Below are 16,593 nucleotides of genomic sequence, written 5' to 3' on the forward strand. Positions count from 1 at the left end.
TCTCAAGGAAATGTGGCTAGTACTTCAGGTAATGGTGAAATATTATTCAGTGAAGCAGCAACAGTTGCAGAAGGCAGGCACAAATTTTGTGACACATGCATTATGGATTTAGAAGCGACGTGGCACATGAAGTTTCGGAGAGAATGGTTTGATCATGATGAACCGGTTTCAGGAAGATCTGTATTAATGGGAAATGCCATACTTTGAAAATCACTGGGGTCGGTACTATAAAAATTAAAATATTTGATGGCACCATTCACACCATACAAGAGGTACAACATGTGAAGTGTCTGACAAAAAATCTTTTGTTCTTGGGGCAATTGGATGATATTGGGTGCAAAACACGTATCGAGAACGGGGTCATGAAAATTGTGAATGGTGCGCTTGTGGTTATGAAGGCAGAAAAAGTTGCTGCAAATCTGTATGTACTTTTGGGAGAAACACACAAAGAGGCAGAACTAGCTGTTGCATCAATTGGTCTAGGAGAAGAATTAACAGTGTTATGGCATAGAAAGCTCGGGCATATGTCAGAACAAGGGTTGAAAATTCTCTCAGAATGGAAGCTGCTGCCGGGACTTACAAAAGTGTTACTACATTTTTGTGAGCATTGTGTTACCAGTAAAACAACACAGATTAAAGTTTGACACTTCTGCTGCCAAAAAGCAAAATCAAATTGGAGCTGATTCATTCGGATGTTTGGCAAGCACCGGTTGTATCCCTAGGAGGAGCGAGATACTTTGTCTCGTTCATTGATGATTTTTCTATGAGATGTTGGGTGTATCCAATCAAGAAGAAACAAGATGTTTTCCAGATCTTCAAAGATTTCAAAGCGTGGGTTGAACTTGATTCTGAAAAGAAAATCAAGTGTTTGAGGACTGACAATGGAGGAGAATATACCATTGACGAGTTCGATGCATATTGTCAACATGAAGGAATCAAAAGACAGTCCACGATGGCTTACTTACCTCAACAGAATGGAGTGGCGGAGCGGATGAATAGAACCTTGTTGGACAAAACAAGAGCTATGTTGAAGACTGCAGGTCTAGACAAGTCATTTTGGGCGGAAGCTGTCAAAATCGATTTTTATATTATCAATCGTTCTCCTTCAGTGGCGATTGATATGAAGACTCCGATGGAGATGTGGATCTAGAAGTCGGTAGATTATTCTCATTTCCATACATTTTGAAGTCCTGTGTACGTTTTGTACAATGAGCAGGAAAGATCGAAGTTGTTCCAAATCCAGAAAATGTATCTTCTTGGGTTATGCTGATGGATTAAAGGGGTTTCGCTTGTGGGATCCTACTATTCACAAGCTTGTCATCAACATGGATGTTATCTTCGAGGAAGATAAAGTAAAGGAAGACAAAGACACATCGAATTCAGAAACTACTATTTTTCAGGTGGAAAATAAGACGGACGGAGGTAAAATTTCTTGTGAAGCAGTACCAGAGCACGAAGGACAAGAACATGTTGAGTCTGAAGTTTCCAATGTGAGGCAGTCAACTCGAGACAGAAGACCACCAGGTTGGCTTTCATATTATGTCACTGAAAGCAATATTGCATATTGTCTATTATCAGAGGATGGTGAGCCATCGAGTTTCCATTAGGCTACTCAAAGCTCGAATGTATCCTTGTGGATGATAGCAATGCAAGAAGAGTTGGAGGCATTGACATGAATAAAACTTGGGATCTTGTTACACTACCACGAGGGAGGAAAGCCATTGGAAACAAATGGGTCTATAAGATCAAGTGTGATGGCAATAACCAAGTGGAGCGGTATCGTGTCAGATTGGTGGTAAAAGGATATGCTCAGGAAGAAGGCATTGACTTTAATGAAATATTTTCTCCTGTGGTTCGGCTTACAACAGTCAGAGTAGTGTTGGCATTATGTGTGGTGTTTGACCTACATCTAGAATAGCTAGATGTGAAAACGACATTTCTTCATGGAGATCTTGAAGAAGAAATCTATATGCTCCAGCCAGAAGGTTTTACGGAAAAAAGTAAGGAGAACTTGGTTTGCAGGTTGAACAAATCTCTGTACGGTCTCAAATAGGCGTCGAGGTGTTGGTACAAGAAATTTGATTCCTATATCATGAGCCTTGGATACAACAGACTGAGTGCAGACCCTTGTACATATTTCAATAGTTCTGGTGATGATTATATCATTTTGGTGTTGTACGTGAACGACATGTTGGTAGCAGGCCCAAAAAAAGATCGGATCCAAGGATTGAAAGTACAGTTGGCTAAAGAATTTGATATGAAGGACTTGAGACCAGCAAACAAGATTTTAGGGATGCAAGTTCACCGAGACAGAAGTAACAGAAAGATTTGGCTTTCCCAGAAATATTATTTGAAGAAAGTCTTGCAACGCTTCAACATGCAAGATAATAAGACAATTTCGACCCATCTTCTTGTTAACTTCAAGTTATCCTCAGAGATTGTGTCCTAGCAGTGAAGCATAGAGGATGAAGATGTCTCGAGTACCATATGCATCAGAAGTGGGAAGTTTGATGTTCGCTATGATCTGTACAAGACCGTACATTGCTCAAGCAGTGGGAGCAGTTAGTCGGTATATGGCGAATCTTAGACGAGAGCATTGGAGCACTGTTAAGAGGATCCTTAGATACATTAAGGGTACCTCGAATGCTGCATTATGTTATGGTGGATCGGATTTTACACTCAGGGGCTATGTCGATTCAGATTATGCAGGTAATCCTGATAAGTGGAAATCTACTATTGGTTATGTGTTTACACTTGCATGGATAGCTGTAAGCTGGGTTTCAAAACTACATACAGTTGTGGCGTTATCTACAACAGAGACATAATACATGGCAGCTACTCAAGCTTTCAAGAAGGCAATATGGATTAAAAGGTTATTGGAGGAGATCGGACGCAAACAAGATAATGTTCTTTTGTTTTGTGACAGTCAGAGTGCCTTGCACATCGCAAGGAATCCAGCCTGTCATTCCAGGACGAAACACATTGGAGTCCAATTTCACTTTGTACGGGAAGTAGTAGAAGAAGGAAGTGTGGATATGCAGAAGATCCATAAAAAAGATAACACAGCTTATTTTCTGATCAAGCAAGTAAACACCGATAATTTTGAGTGGTGTAGATCCTCAAGTGGCCTAACAGAAACGTAAGCAGCAGATAATGACAAGATTGAAAGGATGTGTGGAGATGTGTTGATTCTCAATCAAATCTCCAAGTGAGAGAAATGTCGACAATATGCATTAAATAAAGGTAGGTACAAATGCATGCAACACAGAATTCAACAAAACGCAGCTAAGAATTCTTATTTGGTTTGCTTTGTTGGAAAAATGAAGAGAACGCGTTAACGCGTTCCACAGTGATCAGGGAGCTCTATAAATAGAGCTCCTCTCCCTCATTTTGATATCATCTCTTTTTCGAGTTTTCTCTCATCTTATAGCATTTGAGTGCTTAGTTCTATAATATTTGTGAGGTGTTTGTTCTCCTATATTAAGAGATTGTATGTTCTCTTTGGAAACATAGTGTGTGAGTTGTACACCATAAAATATTATAGTGGAATTCTTTTCATCTTGTCCGTGGTTTTTACCCTAATAATTTTTAGGGGTTTTCCACGTAAATCTCGGTGTCCAGTTTATTCTTTATTTTCATATTTATTATCTCGAATTACAGCACGTGAGACCAACAAATATTATTTTTAAAAACAAAACACAAAATTCGTAATAACTTTCTTTTTCTTTTTCTTTTTTTAAAAAAAAAATCAAATTTTCATAACCTACATAGAATCATAACTTTCACTCTCATGTTATTATTATTAACCGTATGTCTCTAATTAATTTTGTGACAAAATCGAAGTACCACTCGATGTCTTTCCTCATGATCGGGTAAGTGATTGCAATATTTGTACCCTACTGATTGCGATATATTCATGTGGCTTGTCTGTGCTCATTAATTCCTCGTCATATTCAAAGATTCTCCAACTTAATTATGAAGCATATCATACAATCTTTGCAATAAGAAAAATGTTGTCAAATATTTTTGTGTGAGACGGTGTCACGGGTCCTATTTTGTGAGACGGATCTCTTATTTGGGTCATCCATGAAAAAGTATTACTTTTTATGCTAAGAGTATTACTTTTTATTGTTAATATCGATAAAGTTGACCCGTCTGATATATAAAGATTCGTGAAACAGTGTTACAAGATACCTATTCAGAGATCAAAAGGATCTTATTAATCGATCTTATTAATCGATCAAATTGGTAGAAAGTATTGAACAAGTGGGCTTGTGGTGGTCTCAGATGTGCATAAACCATGTGGTCCTTCCCCCGGGTTCCGTACACCCTTTTTGTTTTATTTTGCTGTAATAATATCATGCCGACCTTCAATTTCATCGTTCAAACCTGAACCAACTTCATCCTTAAATTTGTGAGACCATTCCATATAAAACTATTATTATTTACCCAAAATAAACAAAAAAAAAAATCTGAAATTCTTAGCTTCAAATCCATGATATCATATTTAAATTTTTTAGTATTTGTTTATTTTAAATTATTAATTGATATTTGTTTAACAATTATATTATATATAATGAGAGTTACACACACGATTACACGTTATTCAATTTCAAAAAATACATTAGAGTAATCTAAAAAATAACGTGTAAACCTTATTATATATAAAACATTTTTCTACACTGAATATGCTTTTGAATAATATAGCCAATTAATTATTCATATATTTGTTGATTAATAATCTTGAACCCAACGAAAGTTGATTAAATATAATTTCGAAAATAATAACCCCATGATAAGAAATCACGAGAATTGTTATTAATATTTCAAAATTTATTACAAGCTGTGTGAGAATAAATTTTTAGATTGTCAATAATATCTTTCTAAATAATTATTTTAGATTGTCAATAATAATAATTATTATTTGGGTATTCCACATAGCAAGAAATTTACCTTTTATATTTGGGTATTGCACATAGCAAGAAATTTAAATGTTTTTTTTCAAGAAATATAGCTAGTATTCTCACTAAGATACCTATACTATTAATTTTTTTTAAAAAAAATATTACTATATCCGTCACAATTATATAAGTTTGTTTTTCACACATATTAATAAATTCATTATATTGGGGATCGATTTAGAGTTTAGAGGGGGGTGAATAAACTCTTTTTTTTCTTTGATGTTTTTGCAAATGTTCTAGAATCCTGTTAGAGATTATAGCTTATCTTGTTCGAATATATTTTCAGCAGATCACAATAACTTGTGCGGAAACGATATTATGGTTTGAGGTGAAAATAAAACAGCAGGAGTAGACAGTTGTTTGTTTCTGGAAGTTCAAAGATGAAATCTTCTACATCTCCCCTTCTTCTGTTTCCAGAAGGTATCACTAAAAGACTTTGGTTTTTACAGTACAACTCTTGTACACATCCACTTCAGTAGGATTTACCATTCGCCTACTGAAACTCTTAGTTTCACAACACAATATGATAAATGCAACAAGGTTCTAAAAAGACTCTTTTCAGATTACAGACTCTTCTCAATAAGATGTAATAAAGTGAATAGTTTGTGAAGAGATTAAGAAACAGCATCACAATATGATCTCAGAAGATCAGATATTTGCTATAAGGAGTGTGCTACTTTTCTGTATGTTGAGATTGAAGATAAAGAGTAGTTGCGATTGCTCAAATAACGTTGGACATAGAATGTGTTGCTTGTTGAATAATCATCGGTTGTTGTTTCTATATTAGATTGATCCTTAATATATAGAAACCTTGAATCCAACGTCTATAAACAAAACGGCTTCTTTGATTCTGAGTGAATCAGCTTTATCACCGAAATGGGTCATGCAGAAAGCTTCAGAATAATCAATTTTTTTTATACCAAAACTAGTAAGGAGCGTTAAATGTCTTCGTACAACATTAATGGTGCAATTAATACTAGTACTAGGTAAAGTAACGGTAACATTTAAGACTTGTAACGATCAAACAAAAGACGTTACGTTCTACTTCTGCTTAGACTACGTTTCGCTTCTGCTTCTGCTTTTTTTAGGCATTAAGCTTAGCTAAGAAATATTCGATAAGTACTGCTTCTGTTTTAGCTATAAGAGTGCTTCTGTTTTAGCTAACGTTCTGCTTTTGCTATTTTATACTTTCCTACTGGTTTCGATTCTCATTACCACAATTAAATAAAGTCTAACACATTAGAAATATAATTATACAAATAACATTTTTTTCATTTTACAATTATTTAATGACTGTTTATGTAATGGTTTGTTATCTTTTCAATATTAAAATCTCTAATTAAATAGGACTATATTAGAAAAAAAATAGATAAATAAAACTAAATTTGAGATTACTACTTTTTTTTTAAACTAAAGAATCAGCCGTAGGATTTTGTAATCAAGAAATTAGAAAATTTGAGAAACCGTTTGAGCAATAAATCGAGGTGGGACTAGGGATGAAAACTTTTCCAACGGGTTTGGGGTCTCACGAGAAAAACTCGAAAAGGGGACGGGAATCCCTGATTTTTTCGAGTTTAGGTTCGAGGATTTTTTAAAATCCCCGAAGTAGTTTGGAGTGGGTATGAGATTACTATCTCCATCATTGAACCCGACCCGAAGGTAATATCAATAATAAAATAAGAATATTATCAGTATTAATAATATAATAATATTATTATTTTTTAAAATATTAATATTATCACTAATAATAAAAAGTTTTAGTTTGAGAAATTCCCCAAATCTGTTCTCATATTATCCCATTGATATTTTTGAAATTGGGATGGGGGTGGCAATGAGAAGTTGATCCTCGCAGTTTCGGATTTGGGGATTCTGCAAAACCGAAAAAGCAAGGATTGGGACGAATACGAAGATGGAGATGGAATTCGGGGACGTGAATAAGTATGACAAATCAGGATGAATCTTTCATCATTGGCTTTATGTATTCCATCATTGTGAAAATAATAATTAAAAAAAAACATAATCTTTCTGGAACATGAACTGTTGGGATGGAAACAATTGCAAATTTAAAACTGTAGTTAGGTGAAAATATTAATAATAAAAAATATAATCTTTCAAAAAGTCACAAAAAATCCCAACTCATTTATTTTCACATATATTTTTTAAATCAAAGTAGGGTCCATAATCGGCACAAAAAATAGCAAATAAATAAGAAAACGTGAAATCGCATGAAACGAAATTTGTCATATAATGGTTTGAAAAAGGCAAAAACTTGTGTGAGACGGTCTCACGGGTCGTATTTATGATACGGATCTTTTATTTGGGTCATCCATGAAAAAGTATTACTTTTTATGCTAAGAGTATTACTTTTTGTTGTGTATATGGGTAGGGTTGACCCGTATCACATATTAGGATCCGTGAGACGGTCTTACATGAGACCCACTCTTTGAAAAATTGTATCAAGGTTCTCAAGTAATATGGATAAATGAAAACTTGGAAAACTGAATATTTTTTATCTTTTATTTTTTTTTACATAAATTTATAAAATATATATCTTATGTAATCACTTCGTTTTTCAATATAAATATATGGTTAATTAAGTTCATATCATTATATTCAGTTAATTAAAATTTGAAAATGATTTCATAATACACCATGTGATTACAGCTTTTTCAACCAAAGTATCATCTGCCGATGAGTCTTTCATCCAATGGTTAAAGATTGTTGCTTTGAGATTTCATAGTCTCAGTTTCGAGTTCCGCTGATTGCGGTTAGTTTTCCTAATTTATTTAGATAGATTTAGTTATTTCTTTTTACTTTCTTTGCCCGAGATAAATAACTCTAGTGTCCATGCTCAAGTCCTGTTGCGGTCGGTTACATTATATATTTATAGTTTGGAACAATATCGTATTTGTAATCTAATAACAAACTACAAGTATTTTAACTAGGGAATTTTTTTTCCTACTTTAATTTTTGGATTTTTGTCATAATTTGTGATTATTTTTATCAAATTGTTGACGATTTATAAAAAAATATTGACATGACATAATTAGTGTATAAAAAACTAAATTACTTTAGAAATTTATAAAAGTTAATAAAAATAAATCTATTTAAATTTAATCTCGAATCATGTGAAACATGAGTTGTTAAATAAAAAAATTTCCATGCGACAATTATGGAAGAGTATGAATATTTTATATTAATTTATATATTTTACAATATAAAACAATTATTAATTGATGGTTGGAAAGATACCTGCAAGCTCTATTTAAATCCACTATGTCCCTTTTATTTCTAGCAGTTTACAATCAATTCTACTCTTCCAAATTGGATTTATTTTTGTTCAGATTTTCACAGGTCATAATTTTTCCTTAATTATTAAAACTTTCGATTTTATTCGAAGAAATATCGTAGGATTTTTTTTCGTCTATGTTTATCTCAGTTTGATTTGATCTTTATATTGTTAAAATTGAGTTTTAGTTCTATTATTTTCACTTCTGATAATTCTCGTATTTTGCTTTACAATTTTAGTCTCTGCGCCGAGGGAGTGATTGCGGGAACGATGAAGACAAGTGTAAGGAGCAGGAAGCTGATCAAACCGTCAACCCCAACCCCTCCAAATCTCAGAAGCTACAAAATCTCTGCAATGGATGAGATCAACCCAACCATGCATGTCATTCGAATCCTCTATTATCAATCCTTTGATGAAAAAATGACCAAAAACTTTGAAGAATCGCTTGCTCGAGTTTTGACCCTTTTTTATCCACTAGCTGGGAGATACGTCAAGGATAAACACTTTGTTGATTGTAATGACGAGGGTGCTGTGTGTTTAGAAGCACGAGTCGACTGCGAGCTCCATCAAATCTTGAATCCTCCTGTGAATTCCGAGTTAAGTTGGCTTAACAACCTCCTACCCGTAGGAGTAGGCGAGGCTGACGACCCCACGGACCCAATGCTCGCAGTTCAGCTCAACAAGTTCCAAGGCGGAGGCCTTGCCATCGGCGTGTGCGCGTCGTATAGGATTTTCGACTCGTACTCGATGAGCATGTTCCTCGCGGCATGGTCCAACGATGCTACTGGTGGGGACCCGATTGTTAAGCCGGATTTCGACTCTACCTCCATCTTCCCGGCTGAGGATGCGGCTCCACTCTTTTTCGAGGTTTCTAGAGTTCCGGACCATAGTATCGTTATTAAAAGATTTGTGTTTGATAAGGATGCCATATCTAGGCTACGCGACAGAGCCAACCCTGGGTGGAAACCGAACACAAGTACTGAGAGGCCACCCTCGAGGGTTGCTGTGGTGTCAGCACTCTTAACACAAGCTCTTCTACGCGCCGACATGGCGAAACTCGGGGGCCGCTCGAGAGTTGCCAACGTCTTGCAAGTAGTAAACGTTCGCGAAAGAACTGTTCCGCCGGTTTCTAAATACACTTGCGGGACGTGGGTTTCCACGTCCGGATTCGAATACACAGCAGATGAGTGTTGTAGGCTTGAGTATCGAGAAATAGTTTCCAAGATGCGGGAAACATTAATCCAGGGTGTGAAGGACTGTGAAAAGATATTAAGTGACAAAGCATTTGGACGATGGGCTTTGATTGATGTGAACATAGATGCGGCTAAGAAGGCAGCGAGCTCGGATTATAAGGTTCTTTGGTTCACAGATTGGTCCAAGTTCGGAGAATACGGGCTCGATTTCGGTTGGGGAAAACCTATCTGGGTGAGCTTGAGCAATGCGTATGTTCCAGACTTGGTGACATTGATGAACACCAAAGAGAATGATGGGATTGAGGCATGGGTGTATTTGCATGAGTCCGACATGGTTTATTTTGAACAAGATGAGGAAGTTATAAAGTACATTACAAATTGAAGAAGATGTTTACTTAGTTCAGAATAAAATTTCTCGAGACCAGGCTTGTAGTCCAGTGGTCTCACCCGTCAAATTAGCTGGCCCCCTCCCCAGGTTCGATCCCCCTCCCCTGCGTGAGTTGTAATAAAAAAAAATTCTCATCTGTGTCTGTGTCTGTAATAATAACATCGTACCAGCGATACATGTACCATTTAATAAAGTTAATCAACGTGTACGTGTACTTGTTTGTTGTTGTGTTATGATATATGTAGTGAATTTGGGAATCAATTGCGATTAAGAAATGATGAATGACACTAATTGAGTAGCCGAGCATACACAGATGACTTCAAGAATTCAGTAACACAAATCAAGAACGTACACCCAGGGGCGGAGGGAGACTTGTGGCCACCTGGGCTGTAGCCCGGGTGGCCCAAAAATTTTTTTTTTTTAGTATGTAATAGTTTTTGTCCAGCTCAGGTTACAGCCCAGGTGGCCCAAAAAATTTATTTTTAAGTATGTAATAGTTTTTGCCCAGCCCAAATCCAAATTACATAAGACCATGTTCCAAAGTCCAATTATGTTTGCTATTCTCAAAAGAAAAAAAAATTGAAGACGTTTACAGAAGCAGAAGCAAACCCTCCTCCCAAGTCCCAACCCATCGTGTCGCTACTCGCTCATCTCCTCTCCCAGCATCAGCCTGTTTTCTTTTGTTTTTCCTCAAACGCGCCTAGTTGAAGGAGTATGGAGTGCAATTCAATCTTGATGAGTAAAATTGGAATGAAACCCTGATGAATCTGGACTATTTTTAATGCTAAAACTGGCTGGAATTGCTGTTAAAAAAGGTTTGTTTGGGCTTCAGTTGTGCATTTGATTTTTGGTGTTTATTTGTTCTTCTGGCTGTTGAATGAATGTAGGCAACGGTGGAGGAAATTTTTTTTTTTTGGTGTTTATTTGTTCTTCTAGCTGTTTATTGATTTTTGGTGCATTTGATTTTTGGTGTTTATTTGTTCTTCTGGCTGTAATTGCTGTTAAAAAAATTTTAATTTGTGGAACAATGGCGGAGGAAAAAGATATTCGAGATCGGAGAGTTCGCTTGCATTTCTGTAATGGTTTTGATCGGTAAATGCTTTGAAAATGATAGTGTGGGAGATTTAAAGGGGGAGAAAAGTTGGTGATTGAAGGCAAGAGAGACTTGTGGGAAGGGGTAAATTTATATGATGGAAAAAGGTGCTGTAGCGTACGATATTCAATCAATTTAGAGTACAGTAGAATTCTTGATATGAGATCATTGCAACATGATATAAATGTAATAAATAATATGATTGAGTTTTGTGGACTGATGAATTGGGTGTCAAGCTGTAAATTGGGTGCCAATAATAGGCACCGACTGCGTCTTCATCCTGCTTGCTAAGAGTTATTCTAAGAATATTGAGAACTCGATTATTCTGTGAAAGCATGAGATATATTTTTTGAAATCAATATAGAGATATATTAAGATCATATATTCTTTGTTTATCGAGTATTGTCATGTTATTAACATTAAATTTATCTATGAACTCTATATTATTTGGTTCTAATCTAAATTTAATAATTTTGTTTATATTAGGTTATTTTAATGTCAAATCAAGAGAGAAAGAGGAAAAAAAATATTTTATCATTCTTTCAGCCAACAATTGATAATCCTTCATCATCCGAGAGGATCGAGACTCATGCATCCATTCATATTGAGGAGCCCGAACCTCCTTCTAAATCTAAAAGAGTTGTGTTTGATGAAAATTCCCTTGAACGGGATCCTGGATTGCGTATTCCGATGTTGCAACATCCTGTTAATCATCGTGATGAAATTAGACGAGCTTATATCAAAATGGGGCCATATCAACCTAAATTGTCGGAATACCCACGATCTGAATCAGGAAAGCAGCATCGTCGATTTCAATATACATGGTTTAAAAAGTTTCCATGGTTAGAGTACTCTCCTTTGAAGGATGCAGTATTTTGTTTTCCGTGCTATCTTTTTGAATTAAGTGAAGCACAACAATCTACATTTACAATTGAAGGGTTTAAAAGTTGGAAACGCGTTAATGATGGAGCAAAGTGTGCTTTTTTGTCTCACATGGGAAGTTCTAACTCGACACACAATAAATCTTCAAAATCTGTTGTTGATTTGATGAATGTCACTAGGCATATAGATGTAGTTATGAATCGAGAAACTTCTGAACATATTCAAAAAAATCGGTTAAGGCTTGCAGCAACAATTGAGTGTGTGCATTGGCTTAGTTTGCAAGGATGTGGATTGAGAGGTCATGATGAATCTTTATATTCCCAAAATCGTGGTAATTTCATTGAGATGTTAAAACTATTGGGGAAATGGAATGCTAGTATTGAAGATGTTATCTTAGACAAAGCTCCGGGAAATGCAAGATATACCTCACCAGAAGTTCAAAAAGAAATCTTGCATATTATTGGTAATAGAGTCAGAAATAAAATTCGTGATGAAATTGGAGATTCTAAGTTTTGTATTTTGGTGGATGAAGCGAAAGATGTATCTAACAAAGAACAGATGGCTATAATTTTGAGATTTGTTGATGCCCATGGTTTTCTGCGTGAGCGTTTTTTTCAAATTGTGCATGTTCATGACACCACAGCTGCCACACTCAAGAAAGAAATATGTGATGTCCTCACTAGATATAATCTAGAAATTCATAATATGCGAGGTCAAGGGTATGATGGTGCTAGTAACATGAGTGGTGCTTTTAATGGATTGCAAGCTTTATTTCTTAAAGATTGCCCCTATGCATATTATATACATTGTTTTGCCCATCGACTCCAACTAGCATTAGTTGCAGCATCTCAAAAAGAGATCTCTATATGGCTTTTCTTTTCAAATCTGACGACTATTGTCAATCTTGTTACATCTTCTTCCAAGCGCAATACTGAGTTACAATCTTATCAAGTTAATGAAATTGCACGTTCTGTTGTTGCCGGTGAACGCGAGACTGGGCGAGGAGCTAATCAGATTGGTACTTTGCATCGAGCAGGTACTACTCGTTGGAGCTCCCATTTTGATTCTATTTGCAGCTTGATAGATATGTATGATGCAACTATTAATGTGCTCGAAAACATTATCATTGATGGCACATCTACTTCAATGCGCGGGGAAGCTGGTGGTTCATTAATAGTGATGAAGTCTTTTGATTTCATTTTTATTTTGCATTTGATGCATAAAATTATGGGGATCACAAATTTGCTTTGTCGTGCCTTGCAACAAAAATCTCTTGATATCATAAGTGCAATGGATTTGGTCTCTACGACTAAAGAACTTTTCCTGAGATTGAGAAATGATGGTTTCGATATTCTTCTTTCGTATGTAAAATCATTTTGCACAAGATTGGATGTCGATATACCGGAGATGAGTTCTCATTATAAGCATTCTACTCGTTCATGCAAGAAAAAGGATACCATCACAGTTGAACATCACTTTCATTATGATATATTTAATGTTGCAATAGATTTTCAGTTGGAAGAGTTAAACTCTAGATTCAGTGATGAGACAGTTGAACTTCTAATTCTCAGCTCTGCTTTGGATCCAAAAGATAATTTTAAATGGTTCAACATTGACAAGATTTGTACTCTCGCTGAGAAGTATTATCCCGAGGACTTCACTGAACAGGAAATGCATCATTTGAGGTGTCAGCTACAACATTTTGAGCTCGATGTAGTTTGTCATGAAGATTTTCAGAAAATGTCCACTATCTCTGAATTGTGCCGAGGGTTATTTGAAACAAAAAAGTTGCAACATTATGATTTGATTGACAAGTTGATCCGTCTAGTTTTAACTTTGCCTGTTTCCACGGCAACTACGGAGCGTGCATTTTCGGCTATGAGGCATGTTAAAACAGTTCTTCGTAATAAAATGGGAGATTGTTTTCTGGCAGATTCTATGATTATCTACATTGAGAGAGAGTTTGCTTCAAATATAGACTCAGATTCTATAATTGATGAATATTATACTTCGAAGAATCGTAGATCACAGCTTCAATAGTAAGATTATGTCTATACAGATTATCTTTGTATATTTTAGTTTAAAAATATTTAATTTAATCATCTAACATTAAATGAATGATTTTAGAGATATTCATTTTATTTGATCTTCATTAATTTTTCTTGCAGGATGATGGAGATATAATATTACATTGTCAATGTTTTGTCAGTTTCTGAATCTTACGAGTTCAATAACCAAAATATTGAAGATCTTGTTAATGAGAAATTGTTTGAGACTACGATGAACAGGTATCATATTTATGATTTTAATTGTTATGGATTATTTTGTTTTTTGTTAAAAAAATTTAGCCCGGGTAGATTTTAAATCCTGGCTCCGCCACTGCGTACACCAGAAACCAGCACAATCTTATTGATCTTTTGAGTATAATATACAAGTACAAGTTTATGATCAAAAACCAAAGTCTGATATCAAAATCTATCTTCTCTTCCTTCGATCGCCTTTCTGATTCTTGATCGAAAGAATAAAATCGTCTTTCTGGTTCTTGAACCAACCTCTATCTATATATGAGTTGAAGGGACCGTACTATATGCTAGCCATAACTTAAGATTCTTACGAGCACTGTCAGTGATACTTAGGGGATCATGGAGCAGTACTACTAGAAACTCTTACCATGATCTGATGGTTGCAATAAGACTTGAGTTCTGACGTTCTTGATCAAGTGGTTGGTGAAAAGAATGTGAGTATTTAGGGTAAGTCTGAATAAGAATAAATGTTATTCCGACTTTGCATTATATTTTCAAAAAAGAAAAATACTACATGAAATTTTAAATAATAAAAATAAAGTATCGTGAAAAATTGAGACTCTTTATTATATCAAAGAGAGACTTTTAATATATGTGTATTCAATAGTTGAATAACACACATAAATTTTTCACAGAAATTTTGTCCCTATCTCTCCCTCACCAATTGCTGCCTCCCCCATGCCGCCGCTGTAATTTTGAGAATTTCGGTGATCAACTCTCGACGCAAAACGATACCCCAACATTTGATACATACAACAAACTATAAAAATAATACACAAAAGAAAGAGAGAGTGAAAAAGTTTTCAGATTTTTGAGAGTCCACATATCGGTAACATTCAAAAGCATTTGCGACAAATCAAACCATGGAACTGAAATTTGGTTAGCATGTTTATATACAGAGTAAACTAGATTGTGAACGGTGAAGATTGTGTTTTGTGGTCGTTTGAATCAATTTCTAGAAGATGAACATAACTTATTGTTTTCTCACATAGAATCTACACAGTCTGACTGCGAGGGCAGTTACGTTTGTGAAAATCTAATAGTTTTATTGGACTGGAATTTATACATACTATTTTGGACATCATCCGGTACATTTTAAACGATGTAGATTGTATTTGGATCTCTCAATAGATGGGAATAGCTTATGGACAATGAGACTTTGAGTGATATCTTTTTAGTTCTCTTGTTATTTCAATATCATGATGTTTCGATAGTTATATATGATTGTTCATTAGTTAGTTTATCTATATTTATCCCAACAACTGAGCTAAGCCTAATGGAGAGGCCTATATTCGAATCGTGAGACGGCATAATCCTATCTATTGTGAAAATAATAATTAAAAAAACATAATCTTTCTGGAACATGAACGGTTGGGATGGAAACAATTGCAAATTTAAAACTGTAGTTAGGTGAAAATAATAATAATAAAAAATATAATCTTTCAAAAAGTCACAAAAAATTCCAACTCATTTATTTTCACGTATATTTTTTAAATCAAAGTAGGGTCCATAATATAATCGGCAAAAAAAATAGCAAATAAATAAGAAAACGTGAAATGAAACGAAATTTGTTATATAATGGTTTGAAAAATTGTATCAAGGTTCTCAAGTAATATGGATAAATGAAAATTTGGAAATATATATATATATATACACCAGCCTCCCTAACCCCAAAAAAATTGATTCTGAAATTACCTAAATTAGTTACAAAATTTGATTTATCTTATGTAATCACTTCGTTTTTCAATATATAAATATATGGTTAATTAAGTTCATATGATTATATTCAGTTAATTAAAATTTGAAAATGATTTCATAATACATCATTTGATTACATCTTTTTCAACCAAAATATCATTTGCCCATGAGTCCTTGATCCAATGGTTAAGTTTGTTGCTATGAGATTTCTTAGTCTCAGGTTCGAGTCCCTGCTCATTATGAGTAATTTTCCTAATTTATTTAGATAGATTTAGTTATTTTTTTTACTTTCTTTGCCCGAGATAAATAACTCTCGTGTCCATGCTCAAGTTCCATTGCGGTCAGTTACATTATATATTTATAATTTGGAACAATATCATACTTGTAGTCTAAAAATAACTACAAGTATTTTAACTAGGGAAATTTTTTTTTTCTACTTCAAGTTTTAGATTTTTGTCATACTTTTTTATTATTTTTATCAAATTGTTGACGCTACATAAAAAAAAATATTGACATGACATAATTAGTGTATAAAAAACTAAATTACTTTAGAAATTTAAACAGGTTGATAAAAATAAATCATTAGCAGTATAATGTATTTAATCTCGAATCATGCGAAACACGAGTTGTTAAATAAAAAAATTTCCATGCGACAATTATGGAAGAGTATGAATATTTTATATTAATTTATATATTTTATAATATAAAACCATGATTTAATTGATTGTAGGAAAGATAATTATTGCAAGTTCTATTTAAATCCACTAATTACAATCAATTCTACTC

At 34.4% G+C, this 16,593-nt stretch overlaps 2 protein-coding genes across 3 annotated transcripts; both read left to right on the top strand.

Moving 5' to 3' along the window:
- The first annotated feature begins 8,263 nt into the window (after window positions 1-8,263).
- On the top strand, window positions 8,264-10,092 carry LOC140964668 (pelargonidin 3-O-(6-caffeoylglucoside) 5-O-(6-O-malonylglucoside) 4'''-malonyltransferase-like). Its single transcript, XM_073424540.1, has 2 exons — window positions 8,264-8,315; window positions 8,490-10,092. Exon 2 carries the CDS (start codon window positions 8,521-8,523, stop codon window positions 9,823-9,825), a length of 1,305 nt encoding a protein of 434 aa, XP_073280641.1. The 5' UTR covers window positions 8,264-8,315; window positions 8,490-8,520; the 3' UTR covers window positions 9,826-10,092.
- Window positions 10,093-10,919: 827 nt separating this feature from the next.
- LOC140964674 (uncharacterized) lies at window positions 10,920-14,135 on the top strand. Of its 2 annotated transcripts, none has more exons than XM_073424547.1 (2): window positions 10,920-13,845; window positions 13,975-14,135. In XM_073424547.1, coding segments are annotated over exons 1-2 (2,427 nt in total). In that variant the 5' UTR covers window positions 10,920-11,419; the 3' UTR covers window positions 13,976-14,135. The 2 variants fall into 2 exon arrangements, with proteins under 2 accessions (XP_073280648.1, XP_073280654.1); XM_073424553.1 differs by having other exon boundaries at window positions 10,920-12,842.
- The last annotated feature ends 2,458 nt before the right edge of the window (window positions 14,136-16,593 follow it).

The sequence above is a fragment of the Primulina huaijiensis genome, chromosome 2, assembly GCF_012295235.1.
Source record: "Primulina huaijiensis isolate GDHJ02 chromosome 2, ASM1229523v2, whole genome shotgun sequence".
Lineage (NCBI taxonomy): Eukaryota > Viridiplantae > Streptophyta > Magnoliopsida > Lamiales > Gesneriaceae > Primulina > Primulina huaijiensis.

Excerpts from the sequence above, each read along its gene's own strand:
- LOC140964674 (XM_073424547.1), top strand. The coding sequence starts at position 11,420 with ATGTCAAATCAAGAGAGAAAGAGGAAAAAAAATATTTTATCATTCTTT.
- LOC140964668 (XM_073424540.1), top strand. The coding sequence starts at position 8,521 with ATGAAGACAAGTGTAAGGAGCAGGAAGCTGATCAAACCGTCAACCCCA.